Genomic DNA, 19,073 nt, shown 5'->3' with positions numbered 1-19,073 from the left:
CAAGCGATTCGGGATGTTGATTATGGCGCCGTATTCCCGTAAAAAATCCATGCCTATGATTAAATCTTTACAGCAAGTCGGAAGAACGACGAAAGTTGCCACGAAGGAAGAACCTCCTATGGTGATTCTCGCCGTACAGCTTCCAGCAGGCGTGAGCAGTTGGCCACCCGCAGTCCTTATGTGGGGTCCCATCCAGGGCGTTTTTACTTTCTTAAGGCGAACGGCTAGGCTTTCACTTATTATCGAATAATCGGCACCAGTGTCGACTAGCGCTCGCACTTGCTGTCCGTCAACGGAAACAATAAGATCTGCGCTCACAATTTCGTCGGTATCAGAGTGTGTCGGTTTGACGGCGTCTTGCGGCGGGATTATTGGGGGTTTTTCATCGTCTTGCTGCCGGCCCGCAACCTTACCCCCAGAGGTCGCCGCCGTTAGTTTCCCCGGCGTGGGCTGGGCGACCTCCTTCCCCGGAGGTCAGCAAAGGCACGTCCATTCAGTGAAGATGAATGAGCAGGGGACGGAGAGCGTGACCGTCGGCCAAAATCGGTCTGGTGGTTAGGCGGAGAGTCATCGTTCAGAGTGCGCGCCACCGGAGGACCTTGAAAAGCAGCGTCGTCGCGGCGTGGCATGTAGTCGTCACTGGTGCGTCGACCGTCAGACCAGGACTGAAGAGGTCGAAAGGAGGCGTCGCGGTACCAGCAATGGCGGGAAATATGGCCGATGCCTCCGCAGTGATAACAGAGGGGGCGCCTATCAACCGTGCGCCATGCGTCCGTTTTTCGAATTTGCGGGCGCCTCGAAGCCTCGTCTTGTGGCGGTGACCAAAATGCAGCGGATGACGGCTGGCGGTAGGACGGGATCGGCGCAACAGGTGGGTGTCTGAGAGGTTCCTCTGGTGGTGATGACCAAGGTGTGGCTCTCGGCGGCTGATGTTGCGACCGCATGGGCATAACAGCTGGTTGACGTCGGACAGCGTCGGCATAACTTAGAGGACGCTGCTCGTAACCAGGATCGCCTGCGGAGAATGCTTGCCTAATTTCCTCACGTACGACTTCAGCGACTGACGCCATGGGTGTGCTAACTGCCGGTATCCCGAGCTTCTGAAGTTCTTCGCGAAGAATGTCCCTAATTAGATCACGAAGGGAGTTCTGATTGCTAACGGTCATTGCGGCGGCGTTGGTAGGAGTGCTGGTGGGCAAGCGATCGTACTGCCTGCACCTTAGATGGAGTGCGCGTTCAATACCAGTGGCTTCCTTTATAAAATCCGCCACGGTACTCGGTGGATTGCGCACAAGTCCGGCGAACAGTTCTTCTTTTATGCCACGCATAAGGTAGCGTAATTTCTTTTCCTCAGGCATGTGAGGGTCAGCTCTACGACACAGGCGGGCCATGTCCTCGGCAAACATCGCTACAGTTTCGTTGCCTTTCTGAAAGCGCAGCTCAATTAGTTGCTGGGCACGGTCCCGTCGATCGACACTCGCAAATGTTTCAATCAGCTGGTGTTGGAAATCATTCCATGTAGCAAAACTGGCTTCGCGGTTTTCAAACCACGTGCGAGCACTACCGTCAAGGGCGAAATACGCGTGGGAGAGCTTTTGTTGAGCAGTCCACCCATTGACCTTGGCTACACGTTCATACTGGTCAAGCCAGTCTTCAACATCTTCATGTGCGCCACCATGAAAGCGATCGGGAATCAGTGGTTGCAGAAGGGTTACCTGGGACGGACTGTGAGTAGAGCTGTCTTGTGGAACTAGTGGAACCTGTGGCAGGCTGGCGGTTGCCATTGGCAGAGGTAGACAGGGCTCGGACGAGCGTTCTTGTAGGGGGTTGAGCTCGGGGGAAAGGCCTAGCAACCGCCGACTGAAGCGATGCACAGGAGTTGTAATTGCAGATGGGCTGGATGAACGGCTCCCAGGAGGAGTCCGGGGCATCAGGCAGGGTTGTGTACCCAGCGCCTCCACCAGTGTCGCGATTCAACGCCAACAAGAGACAACAACGGCGGAGCAAGACGGCAGCAGAACAGCTTGTTCAAAAAGACCACCAGAACAACAGACGTCTTCTTTGTCTTCAAGTTCCCCCTGTCCCACTACACGTACGGAGCACGTTAAAGCACATATCGTCATCGTAGTCTAAATTTCTACATAGAGCACGCGTCAATATTATCATTATTCACTATACATTGAGCGTCTCGGTATGTTCGTCAAATAGCATGGAGACCAGCCTGTTATTTTTGGCCGGCGCAATGACCAAGTAGTGCGTTTTCTGCGCCAAGTCCGCCCCCATCGTGATAGACTAGCGTCATAGAGCCACAGCGTTCATAGCCGCGGCGCACTGCATGACGTCGCCAGGATCCTGGAAGATGTGGCTAAACGAACCTCCGTCACATAGCGAGTCCAAAGGGCTCCTGCTTTGAACAGCGCTAGCGCGATCTCTACCACACGAGACAAAGGGGCGGAACTATTGGTTGGACGTGCCGACGCCGAGTATCGCGACACGTGTGAAAGAGGCATCGGTGGTGGCGAGGGGTATAACAATGGGCCATCCGTCATCTGTTTTGACAACTGCGCTAAGGCTGAACTGGCGGGAAACCGCCACGCACAAGGTGCCCAAATTTTAAGTGCGGAACACTTTAGGGCTCTGGGAAGTCGTCCCTCGTCAGTGGGCGTTACGCACAACACAAGGTCTACGTAAGACATAAAATTCCCATAACATTGTCCTAAAAATGGAGAAAATTAAACTAAGTAAGTAAAAAATAGATAAAACATCCTGAACTAACACATTAATTAACCCAAATTAATGAAAACTCGTTCGAAAACGCCAAGCTGATACCGAAACTAGTCGCGCGGGCACTACAGCTTCACAAGTGGAAAGATTCCGCTAGGGCGCGCCGAAAGAGCCGGCGCCTTAGCGATCCGGGGCTTAGCCGATCCCGCGCTACGGGACGCTCTTACCCGCCATGGACTCGGAGCAGCAGGCACGCTCGGAGCGATAGCGGGCGCTCTCCCGTGAAAGACAGTGCCGACGCAGGGCTGATGAAGCTAAAGTCCCTATATAAGAAAAGTACCACCATCTACTCTTTCCTCCGCCGCCTCCTCTCCTAAAGCGCTTGCTTTTTTCTTTAGTTTTTGCTTGCGAAAGCTACGTCGACGGTGGCGCACCTAGAAAGTCTACGCTGAAGCTTTCAGGCTGGGCGCGCGCCGCCGCCGCCACCGCCGGAGACTGCGGCGGCGCAGAGGAGTTTCAACATGGCTCTGAGGCGGGAAAAAAAACAAAATATAAAGAAGTGAAAAGCGCGCGCTATCATCGTCCAATCGGAGATACAGGAGAGAGAGAAGCGGCGTTTATCAAAGAAGGGCGGTACTTTTCTTATATAGGCACTTTAGATCAAGCGGTGCGCGCCCGAGAAGCTGAAGTTGCTCGCCAGCGCAGTTAAGCTAATTCTAACATCGTGCAAAGAATAGCTTACCACAAGATAAATACAGGATAAAATAAGATAAACACAACGAAAGCACAAGGCAAACACCGGCGAATCAGTGCTCCGCACATCCCCACATCTCGCGTTGAGTGGAACTGTATTACCGCTGAGTTTACCTTTTTTTTTTCGTTCGACGCGTCGTTTTCTTGGTGTTCTACGTGCACGAGTACGCGCTCGTGCTCGGCGCGGCATCCGACGACACGAGCGCGAACCGAGGGGCGCCAACGAGCCAGCTGCGGAAGGAGACGACGCTTGAGCCCATGCTAATGATGACAGTTTTTTTTTCTATGCGCGCACACTATTCTGGGGAACCTAGCCCTTAACAGCGTCCCTGTAAAAGAGTGTTTGGCTCTACTATGCTCTTCGCAAGTTCTGCCCATATTATATGGCCACGCATTCGACCTAGCCACGGATCACCACGCACTTTCATGGCTCGCCACGTTGAAAGATTCATCTGGCTGCCTAGCACGCTGGGCACCCCAAATCCAGAAGTGCGAAATTCGCGTCGTCTAGCGCTGTGAACGCCAGCACTTTGATGCAGATGCCCTGTCCCGTTCACCTCTACCCCCGACTCGGCCTGCAGAACCACTTGCAGTCACTCCATGTCACCTCTCCACCTTGACTCAATTAGCACCGAACAACTTCGTGAGCTGTGGATCGCTCCTCTTTTCGCTTATCTCTCTTGATCATCGCCCATCCCTGTATCCCGATCCAGCCATTAGTGATTGGCTTCTCCACTGACTCAGCTACGTTCCCGGAGGCCGTAGATGGCTACTGGTCTTTCCCTGCGCCATAATATCACAAATCTGTGCCTCTTGTCACGATGATCTGCAATGTGGCCATGTCAGAGTATTTGTGACATACGAACGTATTCGTCATCACCAGCGCGGAATGCACACTTTTGTACAAAACTTTGTTCAGTGCTGTCCTGACTGTCAACGCCGCAAGTGACTGCCCTGACTTTCAACACCCCATTACGCGCGTGCGGTGCCTTGCAGCCGGTTCCGTGCCCTGCCAAACCCTTCAATCGCGTTGGCGTTCACCTCTACGGCCCGCTTGCAATGACACCGGATGGCAATCGGTGGATCATAGCTGCTGTGAACCATTTGACATGCTGTGCTGAAACTACTGCTTTGCCAAACGCTACAGCACGGGATATAACCTATGTCGTCCTACATCGGTTTGTCCCTCAACATGGCGTATACCTCATGAACTCCATAGTGATAGAGGTCGCGCCTTCCTCTGCGAAGCCGTGGAAACTCTGCTTTCGGAGTGCCAGATCGCGGCATATCACCTGCAGACAAACTGGCTAACAGAACGATTTAAGCGCACTGTCGATGATATGGTCGCGATGTATGTGGCACCTAATGAGGGTAACTAGGACCGCATTCTTTAGTTTGTAACGTTCCAACTCCACACCGCGATACAAGCTACTACAGGATTTCCAGCTTTCTTCCTCCGTACTGTACGGACGTGAGCCTTCGGTCACCATCGACACTCTCCTTCCATAGCATCCTGCCGCTTCCGAGTGCCCACCTGTGCTCGAAGCTGCCCGAGAAGCCGAAGAGTGCCGCCAGCTCGCGCGCATCTTTACATCAGAACAACAGCGCCAGAAGGACAGTCGCGCTGACTGATTTCCAGATCCAACCTATCACTCCTGGACTTTCCTCGAAACTCGTCCCAAAATGCGGAGGGTCTTACCGCACCTTAGATTGAAATTCCCCGGTGAATTTTCTAATTTAGCTATATCAGGACATGCGCCGGCATGCACGTGACCTCGTCCACGTGGCGCGTCTCAAGCCCAGCCATAGCCCTCTGCCTCCAACCTCTTATGTATCCAGGATGGCTCTTTTTCTGCGGGGACGATTGTGAAGGAGACAACTCGCATCCGTCCAGCAGCATCGCCAACGCTCGGCTCGCTCTGCCAACGCTGCTGGTCGCTGGTGTGTCTATCGAGACGGTGCCTAATGTTGTCTTGCCCTTCCTACTCGTACCGTCCTTGCAGGATCGCACCGACAATAAACGTTTATCATCATAATCACAAATCTTAGTGTTCGTAAGTAGGGCACAAGGCATTCCCATTTATACTTCCCACAGGACTCCATGTATACAAATGTAGCGCATTGTGTCATGCCTTAAAGACACACCGACAAACGTATATTTCCTCGCGAAGTAGCCCTAGTCAAGCAGAAGACTTTGTGATCTGGCGACGAAAGAGCGTGTTGCAATATAAGGCCAACAATAGAAAGGGCCATAGCACAAATGTGAAATTAGAATGTGGTAGTACACTGACAGCGTATGTAAAAATATGGAGAGCCCCCTTACAGCCTGCTGAAATGACACTGTATACCACATTCTCCATATTTTATAATATGTATCAAATGGACCAAACATCATACAGAGGGCAAAATCTTGCTCGTGCTGGAGGAGTTTTCCGCAACTCGGTTTTAGTGCAATCGCAATTATGTGGCCACTCCAGGCGCATTTCTGCCGTCACCGTCGCCGTGAGGTTCCGTATGACGTCCAAGAGCGATAAAATCGTCCCCGCGCACCGTATGCTGTGTGCGCGAGAGATAGCGTGCGACGGTATGCCGGCGAGCGCGGCTAAAGCTGGCGCACGCAAGGAAGGGAAGCGGGAAGGAAGCGCACTCTCTTCCAATCGCGCGCAACGCTCCGGTGGGAGGTGAGGGGGCGCGTTCTACTCTGGGCAGCCCGAGCGGCCTTGCGCACCCGCCGGGTCCGCAAGGCTCCGGGGCGAGGGTAGGGAGGGGGTGCGCGTTCTACGCCCTGAGCGCTCGCCCGGGTCGCTGCATCTTGAAAGCCATCTGTGGCGGGAGCTGAGTCCGCCTGGCGTGTTTTCGCGGCTTCGTGTTTTCGCGGCTTAGCTGAGTCCGCCCGGTGTTTTCGCGGCTTAGTTCAGGTTGATTCGTGCGGGCGCACGAAGATCAAGTCGCTTGCTGCTGCTGGCGCGCTTACTCACTCAAGCATTTTCACAGCGAGTTTCCGTCGTCGTCGAGGGAGATGCGTTCGTGTTTGCTTGTGCGCACGTGACGTCATGCTTGTTTATTTAGTTAGTACGCCTATATTTACAAATTTATACGGCATATAAGAATACTATCATTGTTTCCTATAGCTGTCCACTAATTTTCTATTGCAATCGATGCTTCGCCTTTTCTGGCGAAACTGCGGCTTTTTATTGTCACGTGTTCACTGAGCGAATATGTTAAGACGAGCACTTTTAACTTTGCAGAACCTGAAAGCCTTCATGCCGACTTTGAGCCGGAGTACGATATTTTGCACGCGAATGCGAACTGCCTCATTATTGGGAAAAATCCGCCACCAGGACGTAAGTACCCAGTGTTATAAAGAGCAGTTACGATTCTCAGTGCCTTCAAATAAACGTAGCAGTAAATATATTAGAGCTGCAAGAGTAGCCACCCGGACGCCACTTGCACAACGCGTTTGTGCGTCTCGGCAGACACAATTTTTCAAAAGATGAGTTGAGTCAGCAGATGTTTAATAAAAATGTCAGACCCCTTCCACCCTGTCAAGAGGGAAGTCCAGCTAAGCTGGCGCTCTGCTGGGATTTGCTATGTTGGGGTTTAGCTATATTGGGGATTTGATACGTTGAATTTGGCTACAAAATGGTAAATCGAACCCTTCGCTACGTATTCGGCAAACAGGCTTCGGTGTTGGCTCCGAGTTGCACAATTGGGTATTTTTAACACTTAGACGATGGCCATATAATGCCCGGCTCTGAAAGAATTGGGTCGACGTCCACAGGCGACGGCGTTCCTAAAGCGCCTTCCTCACTCTTTTGTACCACGTTCCAAAACAAGAGTCCTTAACTAAAGTTATATACAACCAATGCTAACGCGAATGCCTCTCACACCCGTTGACTTACTTTTTTGTAGACAGACAAGAGCCTGGAGAGAGTCGGCGGCACAGGCGGCTGAGGCTGGCACGGCTGCGCGCATGCGCCGTAGACAGAGAACCGCGACACACACGCACAATCATGCGTAACAGCCGCCTATCTCTCCCCCGCGATCGGGCCGCCACGCCGCGCCCTCTTCGCCTCCCTTCCATTTATCAGCGGCACCGTCAATAGACGCATGCGGAGCAGTCAGAGGGGCGAGGGAAAGCGCTCGCGTTCGCATCCGGGGCGCGCCGCCTGCCTAGCCTCGCTCGCCTCCCGGCAGGCCTCAACTCTAGTCGGGCGCAACTTCCGGCAGGCTTGCCGCGCCAGCCTCGCAGCCGGGCCCAACTCTACTCAGGGGGGAACGTGGCATAAGAGAAGGTCGAATGGCACAACGGAAGACAGATAGCGGGGACTCGGCAGGCCGGGAGGGAGGAGAGGCCGTGCGCTTAAAAAGACGACGTCGCTGAGCCAATGCTGATGATGATAGTTTTCTTCTACACGCGAACACAATCCGCGGGGCCTGAGCCCTCAACACCTTCGCTCTAAAATATTTTAGTTGCGTTTTAGAGGTCACAATTATCACAGATGTGGGCTTTTTATGTAGATTCGGGTAGGAAACCGCATTCGAAGACCGGTGATCGGTGAAAGATCGGAGGCGGCTGTAGTCCAACCCGCAGGCAAGTGAAATAAGCTCCACCTTTTTTTTCGCAGCCGTTTCAGTAGAACCAGCGTCACGTCAGCGACACATGGTTCTATACATGCGTAAGATACAATGAATCGGCACGGCATGCGGTAGCCTGCTTTCAGCCGCACTGAAATACATTCCAGCACAACCGAGATGCATAAATGTACTCTGCAGTCACTTAAAACACAACAATTTTAGAATAGGCATGAAAACAAAACTTAAGAGTGTAAGGCCAATGTTTAACTGTAAGCTGTGCTGCGGGCATGGCGCTTTCGCTGGTCATATAGAGCTCGCGCAACCACCTGATGGTTTTAACGACTTGCTTCCTGCATGCCGTTTAAGCGTAAATGGTGATTTGTAGCGTTCCTGTTTACACTACTAAGGTTGCTAAATTAGCATACTGAGCAATATTTGTCTACGATTAGCTTCGGGAAAAAACACTAGCTATTTAATTAATTATTTATTCATTCATTCCTTTATCTATTCATTTCAATACATTCAATGCTCGAAGGCGTTACAGTATGGAGTGGCGATGAAAGGTCAAAAGCACTTAGTTACACGATGAAGTAGTTATAGCGCACAATAGTCATCGATGGTATCTGTAAATAGAGAAATACGTATCACGTGTAAGATGGAGGTGCGTAGGCGCTGTCCTCGGTATGCAAGAGTAAAAGATAGTGTGACAACATGGAACGACTCCATTATTTCTGTGCTCTGTATGCAACGAAACATATGTTGGTTTCCCAAGTAGTTACTCTCACAGTCATGCATTATGACATATTTTTAAATGGTAACAAACGGGACATTTTGGGGCTTAACTGAAGTTTAGGAACGTGTAATGATGCCTTTATAGGCGACGCACTTGCAAGATGCAAGTAATACACAAGCTAGAGCACGCACTACGGTTCTTCGCAGATTCAGTTAGATCAATAAGATACTCCGTGCGCATGCGTATTGAAACTCAGTGCGCACAAGTGTTTTATACAGTATTAGTTTAAGCGTTGATGGTGCTCTCGAAAAGCAGCGACTTAAGCAACGTGTAGCGAAGACAGACACTAGTGGTTTAGCGCTACGCTAGTGGGTCGAGCGCTCTCGCTCAGCAACGGCTCTCGTGCTTGGAAGCTGTTACTGAACGAGAGCGCTCGTTCGAAGGAAGCGACAAAGTTTTGCGTCCATAACTGACACAGTGGCTTCGGTATCCACGAGGGCATATATGCGCACACCGTCAACTAACACGTCTACCACATTGGTCGGGCTACGTTGAGGACTTTCGCGTTTCGACAGTGTCGCAGCCCTTGCCTCATGGACTGCGACTACTTGTTTTCCTCTTCCCGAGCTTCGGGACGAGGCCGCATCGGTGATGGGGAGCGTCGGCGTGGAGAAGGTGAGCGGCGGATGTTGGCAGACCGGCGGAATAGTTGTGACGCAGCCCGAGGTTCATCGTCGTAATATGGGCGCGGAGAACCCACCATAGCACTTGGCGCATATGGTGTAGCGCTAGGCGACTGTACTCGACTACAGTGGCGTGCGACGTGGCCTGCGTAGCCGCACGCAAAACATATCGGCCGATTGTCCGCCGTACGCCACCGAGTCGCTGCGGCAGGTCCCATCCATGTTGGAGGACGCGTTGGACGTGGCGGCTGTTGAAGTGATTGCACGGCAGACTGTTGTCGGGGCATAGCGAGGACTTCGGCGTACGTGAGAGGTCCCCGCTGAGGGAGTTGTTGAGGCTGGGTGACGACTTCCGCGTAGCTGAGTGGTACAGCCGTCGGGATCTGTCGGGACCTGGCCATGACTTTAACGTAGCTGTGAGGCGCAGCCGCCGGAATGTGCTAGTGGTGCTCAGGGAAAACGTCGTTGATTTCTTGCGCTATGGCGCGGCGTAGCGGAGGCGCAAAACTCGGCGTTGGCGCGTGTACCGGCTGCGGCTGTGCGAAATCCATCAACGATGGTTGCCGGCCAACTTCGTCGCGGACGAACGCCTTCATTTCTGCGAGAAAAGCTGTGTGGTCGCACATGACAGCCAAACTAGCAAGGTGTTCGTCACGCGGTAGAGATCAACGGGTTAGTGATCGCTGCCTGCGGAGTTCTTCATAGCTCTGGCACAGCAGGATAATTTCAGCCACAGAGCGAGGATTTTTGGCCAGCAACATTTTCAAGGCGTTGAAGGTGCGTGGTGAAGTCATAGGCAAAAACAACAACGTCGTCGAGATAGCATAAGCGCGTGTGCCACTTCAAACCGCGCAAAACTGTGTCCATCATGCGTTCAAAGGTTGCTGGCGCATTACAAAGTCCAAACGGCATTACGTTAAATTCGTATAAGCCGTCGGGTGTGACAAAGGCTGTCTTCGGCCTATCGACGTCAGACATGGGTACTTGCCAATATCCGGAGCGTAAATCTAGCGATGAAAAGAATTCTGCTCCTTGTAGGCTATCGATAACGTTATTGATTCGCGGCAGCGGGTATACATCTTTGCGAGTGATCTCCTTCAGGCGCCGATAGTCTACACAGAACCGTACCGAGCCGTCTTTTTTCGTAACAAGGACGACACTGACGTAGGACGAATGGCTCACGGTGTATGACAGGGCAAGCGCCCATAACAAGTGGGACGAAGCGGACAAACTGCGCCATGTTCTGTTCTACCTCGCTGGTGTGGCCAGCCTGTGGTATAATAACCATGAAACACAGTTCCAGACATGTTCCGAACTTAAGACTTCCCTCGCCGATGTATTTGGTCGCCCTGCCGTTCGCAAGATGCGTGCCGAGCAGCGTTTGCGAGAACGAGCTCAACAGCCAGGTGAAAGATTCACCAATTACATTGTTTGTAACGAAGAAGACACACTAGTGGGTTCAGCGCTACTGGATCTAAACGCTAGTGGGTCGAGCGCTCTCGCTCAGCAACGGCTCTCGTGCTTGGAAGCTGTTACTAGCGCTGACCATTGACGTTGCGCAGCTCCAAGCTCTGCCGAATAAACACCTTTATAATTGGTGGATTGTGCTGGGTAACCTCAGACAATCATTCTGGAACTCCGATCCCGTACCCTACCATTTACCATGCCCCAACACGCCTCCGATCAAACGCGCATCTCCTGTCAACTACGTAATAGAGCCAGTTGAGCCATCTTCAGCCATGCGCCGCCGTGGACGAGACATTGTCCATGTCGACCGTCTAAAGCGTTACTTCGACCCGCTCATCGTGATGAGCTGTTAGGTCGCCAGACGGCTCCCTTATCGCTCCCGGGCGTGATTGTAGCGAAGAAGATAGACACTCGTGGGTTCAGCGCTACTGGATCTAAACGCTAGTGGGTCGAGCGCTCTCGCTCAGCAACGGCTCTCGTGCTTGGAAGCTGTTACTGCGCTGACCGTTGACGTTGCGCTGCTCCAAGCTCTGCCGAATAAACACCTTTAAGGTGGATACACACGCGAGGGCAAAATCCCGCCTGCTCCGCGGACAAACAGTGACGTCAGCACTTGAATCCGGCGCAGCCGAGTTAGCTCGCATTCGCACAGCCGGACCGCCGTTTGCGGAATCCGCGTGGTTACTCTCGACTCCAACGTTTATTAGCAGCTGCGCGTTTGCATACTCGGCGTGCCCTATAAGCCGTAGTGCTATGAATCCCTCAGCAAGAACCAAAATAGTGACGGTTGCCTCGTCACTTAGCGTTTTTTGTGCACCTCACTCTTGTGGAAGTCACGCAGGCTGCGTGGTCTGAGTAAATAGAAATGCGCGCGCAACCACGACTCGCCTTTCCCGCTGCATCACAACAAAATACACGCGGTCACTGCTGCACAACGAAATCACACGTGGCTACAAGCCGATAACACGCCATCGTAGCCACGCCAATGCGTCCGATGTTGACAAATTTGACGCTGACTACGCTAAATTGAAGTCAGACGACCGCCAAACGGACGGATGGAAATACCGGCTAGCATTTTCAATCCGAACCGCGAGCGGAGGAGCCCGGGCTAGGCGAGGGCGGTACGTTTTGATGACGCGCGCGTCACGTGATACGCCATCCGCTGCGAAAATTCCTCCTCCGTCCGGTCGTGCGGATCCACCTTTAGAAACGTAACATTCTATTCGCGTCATTGACTGCATAATACTTGTGAGATTGCTAGGAGTTATCACTGGTTATGTTTCTCGAAGTTACTTCATCTAGCACATATCCACCAATAGTATATGAAGGAGGGGTTGCAGGTGGTGCTTTTGGAGATATTCGCATAGGCAAATATGGCCATAGCACGTAAGGTGATGCAAAAGTTGCCTAATGACAATAAATGACAACTCCAAACTCAATGGACCTATTCGGTGATTGCAGCACACGAGCTTTCCTCGTGCCTTCTACGGTATGGAAGAATCATCACTTAGTGCTATGGCTGCTTGTATACAAAACTCAAATTGTGATCGGGCAACCTCCGAGAGTGACATTATTTTTTTTCTGTATTGGTCTTGTATGACATCACTCTCTAAACTTGACTTCAGGAATGAAGGTTGACATTAGGCAGGTCAATTGTTCTACCACTGCTGCATCCCTATGATGCAATACTGTTGTAAGAGACACGGATCTCGTGAGGTACATGCCTTTCGTCGGTATATACCCAAACGCAAAATGGCACCTTAACACCTTCTTTTAAGATTAATCAATCAATGACAAGGGTAAGTGATGTATACAAACTAAAAGTTTGCATGTCCGCACATAATGCGCTACTGGAGCCGGTGCATGCACATAAAGCAACGTGCGTACAAATCGCGAGGGTGAGTTAAGCCACCGTTAATCAATGTGGTGAAAACTGACATAAAATGTGTTCAGATCTGAGTCCGCTAACTGATTCAGCTATCACATAAGCCCAAAATTAATGACATAAAAGGTGCGCTATTGTGGCCTTGGCTGTTCGTGCCTTCCAAGAATCATTAGGCAGTCTAGAGAACTGCATGGACATTCATCGCTTTCATTGTGGCCTGCGGAGTGCCACAGCATGCCTCTGGAAATTTAGAGCCTAGCGAGCCCTGAACAACGCTGCTGGTGAGATTAGACAGCGGGTTATGGTCAGTGAGGACACTTACAAGAGCCCCAAAGAGCCACGTAACGAACTTATTTAGTCCATAAAACAATGGGAATGCTGCCAGTTATATTGTAGCCTATCCAGTTTGATTTGGTACGTAAAAATGACTCGCGAAGGGAATAGGTACTCTGAGCCATTTTCGGAAACCAGCGCACGAGAACTACCGGCAGCCAGCATCAAAATGTCTATGAAGAAAAAGTCTGGCTTTCTAGGAGCACGGGTCACAACGGTAGCAGCCTCATCAAGGCATTGTTTAAGTAACTTAGAGGTGTTTCCCGCCTCGTTCTACCACTGTACTGGGTTGGACACTTTCTTGCGCATGATTTGTGTTCGAGGCTGGTTGTTAAAATATCAGCCATGTAGCTGTATCACTGGACATACCTTCCTTCCCTATTTTAGCATTGACCCATGCACATAGCAGTTGCTCATCATTACACTGTTTATCGCGAAATCTGTGTGCATCGCTCTGCTGAGCTTGAACATTAAGATATATTTCTAGAGTTTCCTCCTCGTTCACCAAATGCGACATCTGTAGTTTGCCTGATTTACGGACGGACTTCAGACTGTCTGACAGGCACTTACTCATTCTCACCTCAGAGCGCTTGCACTGACGCTTCCCAGATGCCAACCTCCTTCTCTATTCTTTTAAGTTTGCGGAGGTGGTCGCATCCCTCTGCCTATATGAGACAGTCATTGATAGCTTGCTCATTGGTAAGAACGCTGAGTATGAAGTCATGCCCACAACGTATTCAATGAAAGATGCTCCCCGATGTACCTCTAGTGGTATTACGGCCGACTTTGCATCCATCTTATCCCCGAACATCTAGGGTTCCGTGGGATACCTTAAGGTACGCCGAAACAAAGCTTTTTTTCACTAATGTAATATTAGCGCTGGTGGAGATGATCACATATACCATTTTGTCTTTGCAAGATATTTACCTTTCCAAACGCTTGATCAAGGAGTGTTTAAGGTGCGCGCTGCAACGAGCACTCATAGTTTTTCTCCGTGATCACCCTTGTCACCAGTTTTTTTTTTCGGATGATAAGGCCATCCAGCAGCATAATATCTACAGCTTCCACACTAAAAGCCAACTCGAGAGCTTTGGTTTACTTCGTCATGCACCTTGCTTCGACGTATTTGTTTCGGGTTTTAGTACCCGCTCACGCATACCTTCGGCATGGTCAGCACTTCGCTGTTCACCGCCTTCGGGTCCGTACGCTCAATGTTCAACCCGCGCACGCACCCCTCTCCCGCGGCGTCCTTGTAAAATTGCAAAAATGCAGCTCCTTTGCTCGCTTCAAACACATTCTCTTCCTCTCACAGATAAACCTATTTAAGTTCTTCTGCCAGTGCGGATATTCAATTGGTCGGCACGAATCAGCTCGACGAGGGTCTCAAAGTCCTTAATGTCACATCCCTCCTCTTAGAAGTTTTGGTATCTATGGAGATGTGTTTCGAATGTTCTTCACGTCTTCCTTTATATTCTTGGCGTTCGAAAACCGTGTTTGCTACTCAGATGCCGACAGCTATGGCTCTTGGAGAACGAGTGATGCAGGCACGTCGCAATCCTAGCGTTGCTCGACAGTGAGCCGAGGGCATAAGTAGGCCACGGGACCAGCGATTAGTGAGAAAACATCTGCCCCCTGTACACCCCGCGTGAGCTTCTAGTGAGCTCTCCACAGAATCAAAACACATAAGCACCTCGCCGTTTGACAGAAACTTTTGACATGGCCCTGGAAGGAGCGTACAGAAATGTTGGAGACCCATTGGACCTCCTCAGAAATCGTGCGTCGCCGTACCTGTGACGTATTGTACCGAGGATGCCCAATTGAAGTGGAACAAGCTCAAGTTCAAGTTTGAAGTCTTTTTTTCTGCTGGTTTCGGTGTGCATATTTTTCTCTTAGTGATAGGCATACAATGCTCGCTCGAACTGTCACCACCGTCATTATCCCCTGAACTAGCCATCTCACTCGTTTTCCTATGCGGACTGAGATTACCGAATCAGTTTTCATTAAATGAGACCAGCTCAAGAGCTATCACACTCTTAAACAACGTGGCCAAAGGACTCACTCAGTGCATGGTGTAGAGTCGTTCCAGGTTGCTACCATGCTGGCCATTACTTTGCCTCTTGGTGCCTGGTAGCACTCATGGCCCCCTGACGTCCTCCATGGTAGCTTAGCCGCCAGAATGCAGTTAACGCCGACAAACATCCGTCTCTTACAGAGCTCTTCTGCACTAGCCAACTTGGCCTTATCGGCTGCGGGAACCGTTCGTATTATATTCGCTTGCATAATGCATGCCACCGCTATAGTATTCAAGATACTTAACATCGTGCTTCTTTCCGAAGTGCACACACTACGTGCCTCTCTGCTACGCTGTGAGTAATAGATGGCACGGTTTGTATATTACGCTGTGGGATCAGTAATGTACGGCCCATATTGGTCTCCGCTGTTCGATGTGGCTACCATCAAAATGTGTCAATCGGTACCTTATCGCCTATTTCCCCTGAAGTGGGCGTCCTTACAAGCCTTTTAAACTCCTGTAGTTGCCGAGCGCCAGGCCGGGAGCACGCTTCTACCCATTTTACCAGTAGGCACCCGATGGCAGCACTCGTACGTCTGCTTCCCACAGCAGCGGCCGAATGCTCGACTATTTCACCAAAGCTGTCGTGGGAGAAGGGGCACCCAGGGACCTTCGAAAATCTCCATTGGGCTCCGTTTTGAGATTAAAACCCAAGTAAACAACAGACAGCCAGGTCGTGGTACATCTCGACCAATTAGAAACGTTTGGTGCTTTAGCGGTGGCACCTCACGCTTACGATACGGATGCTGTACCATTTCACAACTGACGCAAAGTCGAACTCTCTGCGGCAGGACACCTTTCTTGACATCGCCAATACCTTTGCTTTGAATGGATGCTCGTCGATTGCGCTAATAAATGCAGGCTTTTTCTTCGCAAAGCTTCGAAGTTACATGGAAGAAATTGTGGCAAGTCAGCTTTATCAAGTGCTCAAGCTTCATATAGGCAAATAACATAATATGAGGGTCCATGCAAATTATTCCTGGTGCTAGGCAATTCTAGAGGAAGTCGCACAAAGCTAGTCAGTGGTTAAAGAACACGAGGTTCCCTAACCTCATCTTCCGTGTGATTTGACAAACTGTGACAGTGAAGTCATTTTTGGGGGTTCCTCACTGATCTCGTCTGACTTCACTATCTATACCGGATGTGAGGCATCCGCCTCGTCATTGGACAAGTTTATCATTGCATCCCCGATGCATTCATGTGGAGCAATACTGTTAGTAAAAGGGGTTTGATTGGTAAAAGCCGGACAAAAAGCAAAGGGACAATACTTGCCTTACCTTATCTTAACATGTTGCCAATGATATGCACTGGGTGTAGCCTTTATGATGTTCATAATTGTTTCACACTAATAAGTATTTTCCACTTTTTGCACGCACACAATGAAGCTTTTTCTGTTCAGCTCGTTTTGCTTGAATAGTTTTTGTTTATAGAACACGTGAAAACCATTGCATTTCAAGTTGGTTGCTCAACTACGAAGTGTTTGTTTCTTTGTGCTGTGGTAAAATATGTGGAGTGACATTTGCTTCTTGATCCTAAAGTCTATCTCTATGAGTCTTTAATAATGCATTTTTTTGCAGAAATGACAGACTGCTTTTACTGGACAACTCGAAGCAGGAGTAGACAGAACAATTATGAGTGCAATTTCATTTTGCAAAACTACTGTAAGTTCCCGATTGATGTCCCATATGATGACAGTGAATGTAGGTAGCTGTATGACGTGTCAATAAATGCGTGGCAACAGCTGCACAGTGCTATCACTACTGTGGCAAGTTTCATTTCTTATTTTACTGCACCTTGATATTTTGTTCAGCGAGACCGGTTGTTTAATACAAAAATTTCTTTATAACACAACATTATTGCTGATGTCTTTCTCAGACTTGAAAATGTTCAGTTGAATAGTGAGATATTTCGCGTTGTTTTTCGGCACACCACGGTAATTGCCAGAGTTACCTCATAAATAGGGGTCCATGTTTTCGGTTTTATCCGAAAAAATCCGATAAACATTCGCCGGTAAAATTTTTGACAATTCGGATTTATCCGATAAACTCCGATTTGCTTGGCCATGGGTATGACCATCAAGTCGCTGAAAACCGCATGTCCGTCGAGGTGGTTCTCTTTTTATGAAGCTCTAGAAGATATTTTAGAACTGGTGCGCCATTTTGTCTTTCTTGAGAAGCGACGAAGCCAAGGGGACGAAGTGTGAGAAGCTCGGGAGTCTTGTTTCATCGCCTGAAGCTGTGCACGACTTGCTCGTTAAGATGAGGTTTCTGAAGACCAATGCATGTGCCGTGATCTCAATCATTAAGGGACTTGAGGCAGAGAGTACCCTGGTACACCAAGTTTATCCCATACTGGGCGTTCGTTTGCACGCACTCATCAGTCAATGGTGGGATCCAACCGAGGTCTTCACATCAGATGTCATAAATATGTTGGACCTCCTTGACGAGAATCTACGCTTAACGAGTGTCGCAGACGTTAATGGATACTACGCTGCTGTCGCCGAAAAGTGGAGACAGACATCTGAGAGGAACCTGTGCGATCAACTCCAGTACACCAAAGAATCGTTTTGGTACTGTGTTGAAATTGTGAACCCAAATGTGAAGCATGAGCTTCCCTGCGCGTTCGAAACCTATGCGCTTATTTTCCAATTAGTGCTTCTTGAAACTGACGACTTAAGCCAGCTCGTGAGTGATTTTGCGAACTATCAGTGCTATGAAATACGTAACATTGTTGAACCCCTGTCGTTTTGGAGACTTCACAATGTCGAGTGGCCAGTGCTTTCTCGCTGCGCGCTGCGTCTTCTGGCGCTTCCTGTTTTTAGCGCTAACGTTGAAAGGGCGTTTTCAAAGCTGAGAGTCGTCAATTAGAAAGGAGCGTGCTTCGATCACTGACAGCAATCTCGCAAAGTATGCTTGCGTGTTTTACAATAAGCTTTAAGCTAAGGTTGTTATACAGAAAATTAAAGGTGTTCTGTGTTCAAGTATTTCGCTTGTGCGTATACGTTTTTGTCCATTCAAACGTTCTAGCAAAAATAAAATGTGCTTCGTGCGTTTTGATATTTTAGTATTCAGATATGAATTGATCTACGATTTTCGGGTTTTGAGAATAATGCAGAACTCCGAATTTCGGAGAATTGGGAATTTACGGGAAATAAACTCCGATAAATGCCGAATTTCCGCCAGAAATATAAACTCCGATACACACCCGCCGATTTTCAAGAAAAATAAACACCGAAAACACGGTGCCCTACTCAAAAAATAGGCATGTAAAGCAGCAGCATTTGCTGAATATAGCGCATAAAAACCGCAGTGACTCGTTTCTCAGCTAGCTTTTTATTATTTTTCGTGGGGGCGGGGGAAGGCGAGACGACTTTGCGCCGCTTAACGTGGGTCACATGATAGCCTGATGACAGGGTGATGAAGAATATCAATGCCCACACATGACAAATTCCAAATGGTTAGATCGACTTACAACATGTTTGATAATGTTGTAGGCTCTTTCTTCAGCTTCTTTGCTACCTCTCACATATCAGTGAGCCGAAGACGGTCTAACCGCGAAAGGCCGTCCTCTTCAGTGTTTATACTCCCTGAGCACGTGCCACCTCTTGGAAGGACGGCTGGCTGTAGGGATGTGGTGAAAAATGCAAACATTAAAGTTGCGTTCGTGGTTAAAAAGGTGAGAAGCTGTTGATGAAAGAGTGGAACCGACCATTCGCATGTTCTAAAAATTACGGGGTTCCTGTGGATTAACTGTACATTTGGTACACAAAGAGAGTTTCTTCTACTTAGCACTCTATCGTACAAAGGTACACATTGAGAGCAATAAAACTACCACCATTTGTTAAGA

The 19,073-nt window shown here is 49.8% G+C and overlaps 1 protein-coding gene across 5 annotated transcripts in view; it reads left to right on the top strand.

The window, feature by feature from the left end:
- Positions 1–16,976, top strand: part of LOC125940374 (uncharacterized) — a 101,480-nt gene extending 84,504 nt beyond the window's left edge. For all 5 annotated transcript variants that reach the window (XM_049656463.1, XM_049656459.1, XM_049656462.1 and 2 more), the window contains 2 exons: positions 6,726–6,821; positions 16,805–16,976. In XM_049656463.1, the coding sequence (XP_049512420.1) occupies positions 6,726–6,821; positions 16,805–16,810 (102 nt within the window). In that variant the 3' untranslated portion in view covers positions 16,811–16,976. The remainder of the gene's footprint in view (positions 1–6,725; positions 6,822–16,804) is intronic.
- The last annotated feature ends 2,097 nt before the right edge of the window (positions 16,977–19,073 follow it).

Source organism: Dermacentor silvarum, chromosome 9 (genome assembly GCF_013339745.2).
Source record: "Dermacentor silvarum isolate Dsil-2018 chromosome 9, BIME_Dsil_1.4, whole genome shotgun sequence".
Taxonomy (NCBI): domain Eukaryota; kingdom Metazoa; phylum Arthropoda; class Arachnida; order Ixodida; family Ixodidae; genus Dermacentor; species Dermacentor silvarum.
Note: the sequence above shows the minus strand (reverse complement) of the source record. Positions and strands in the feature narration are given on the sequence as shown.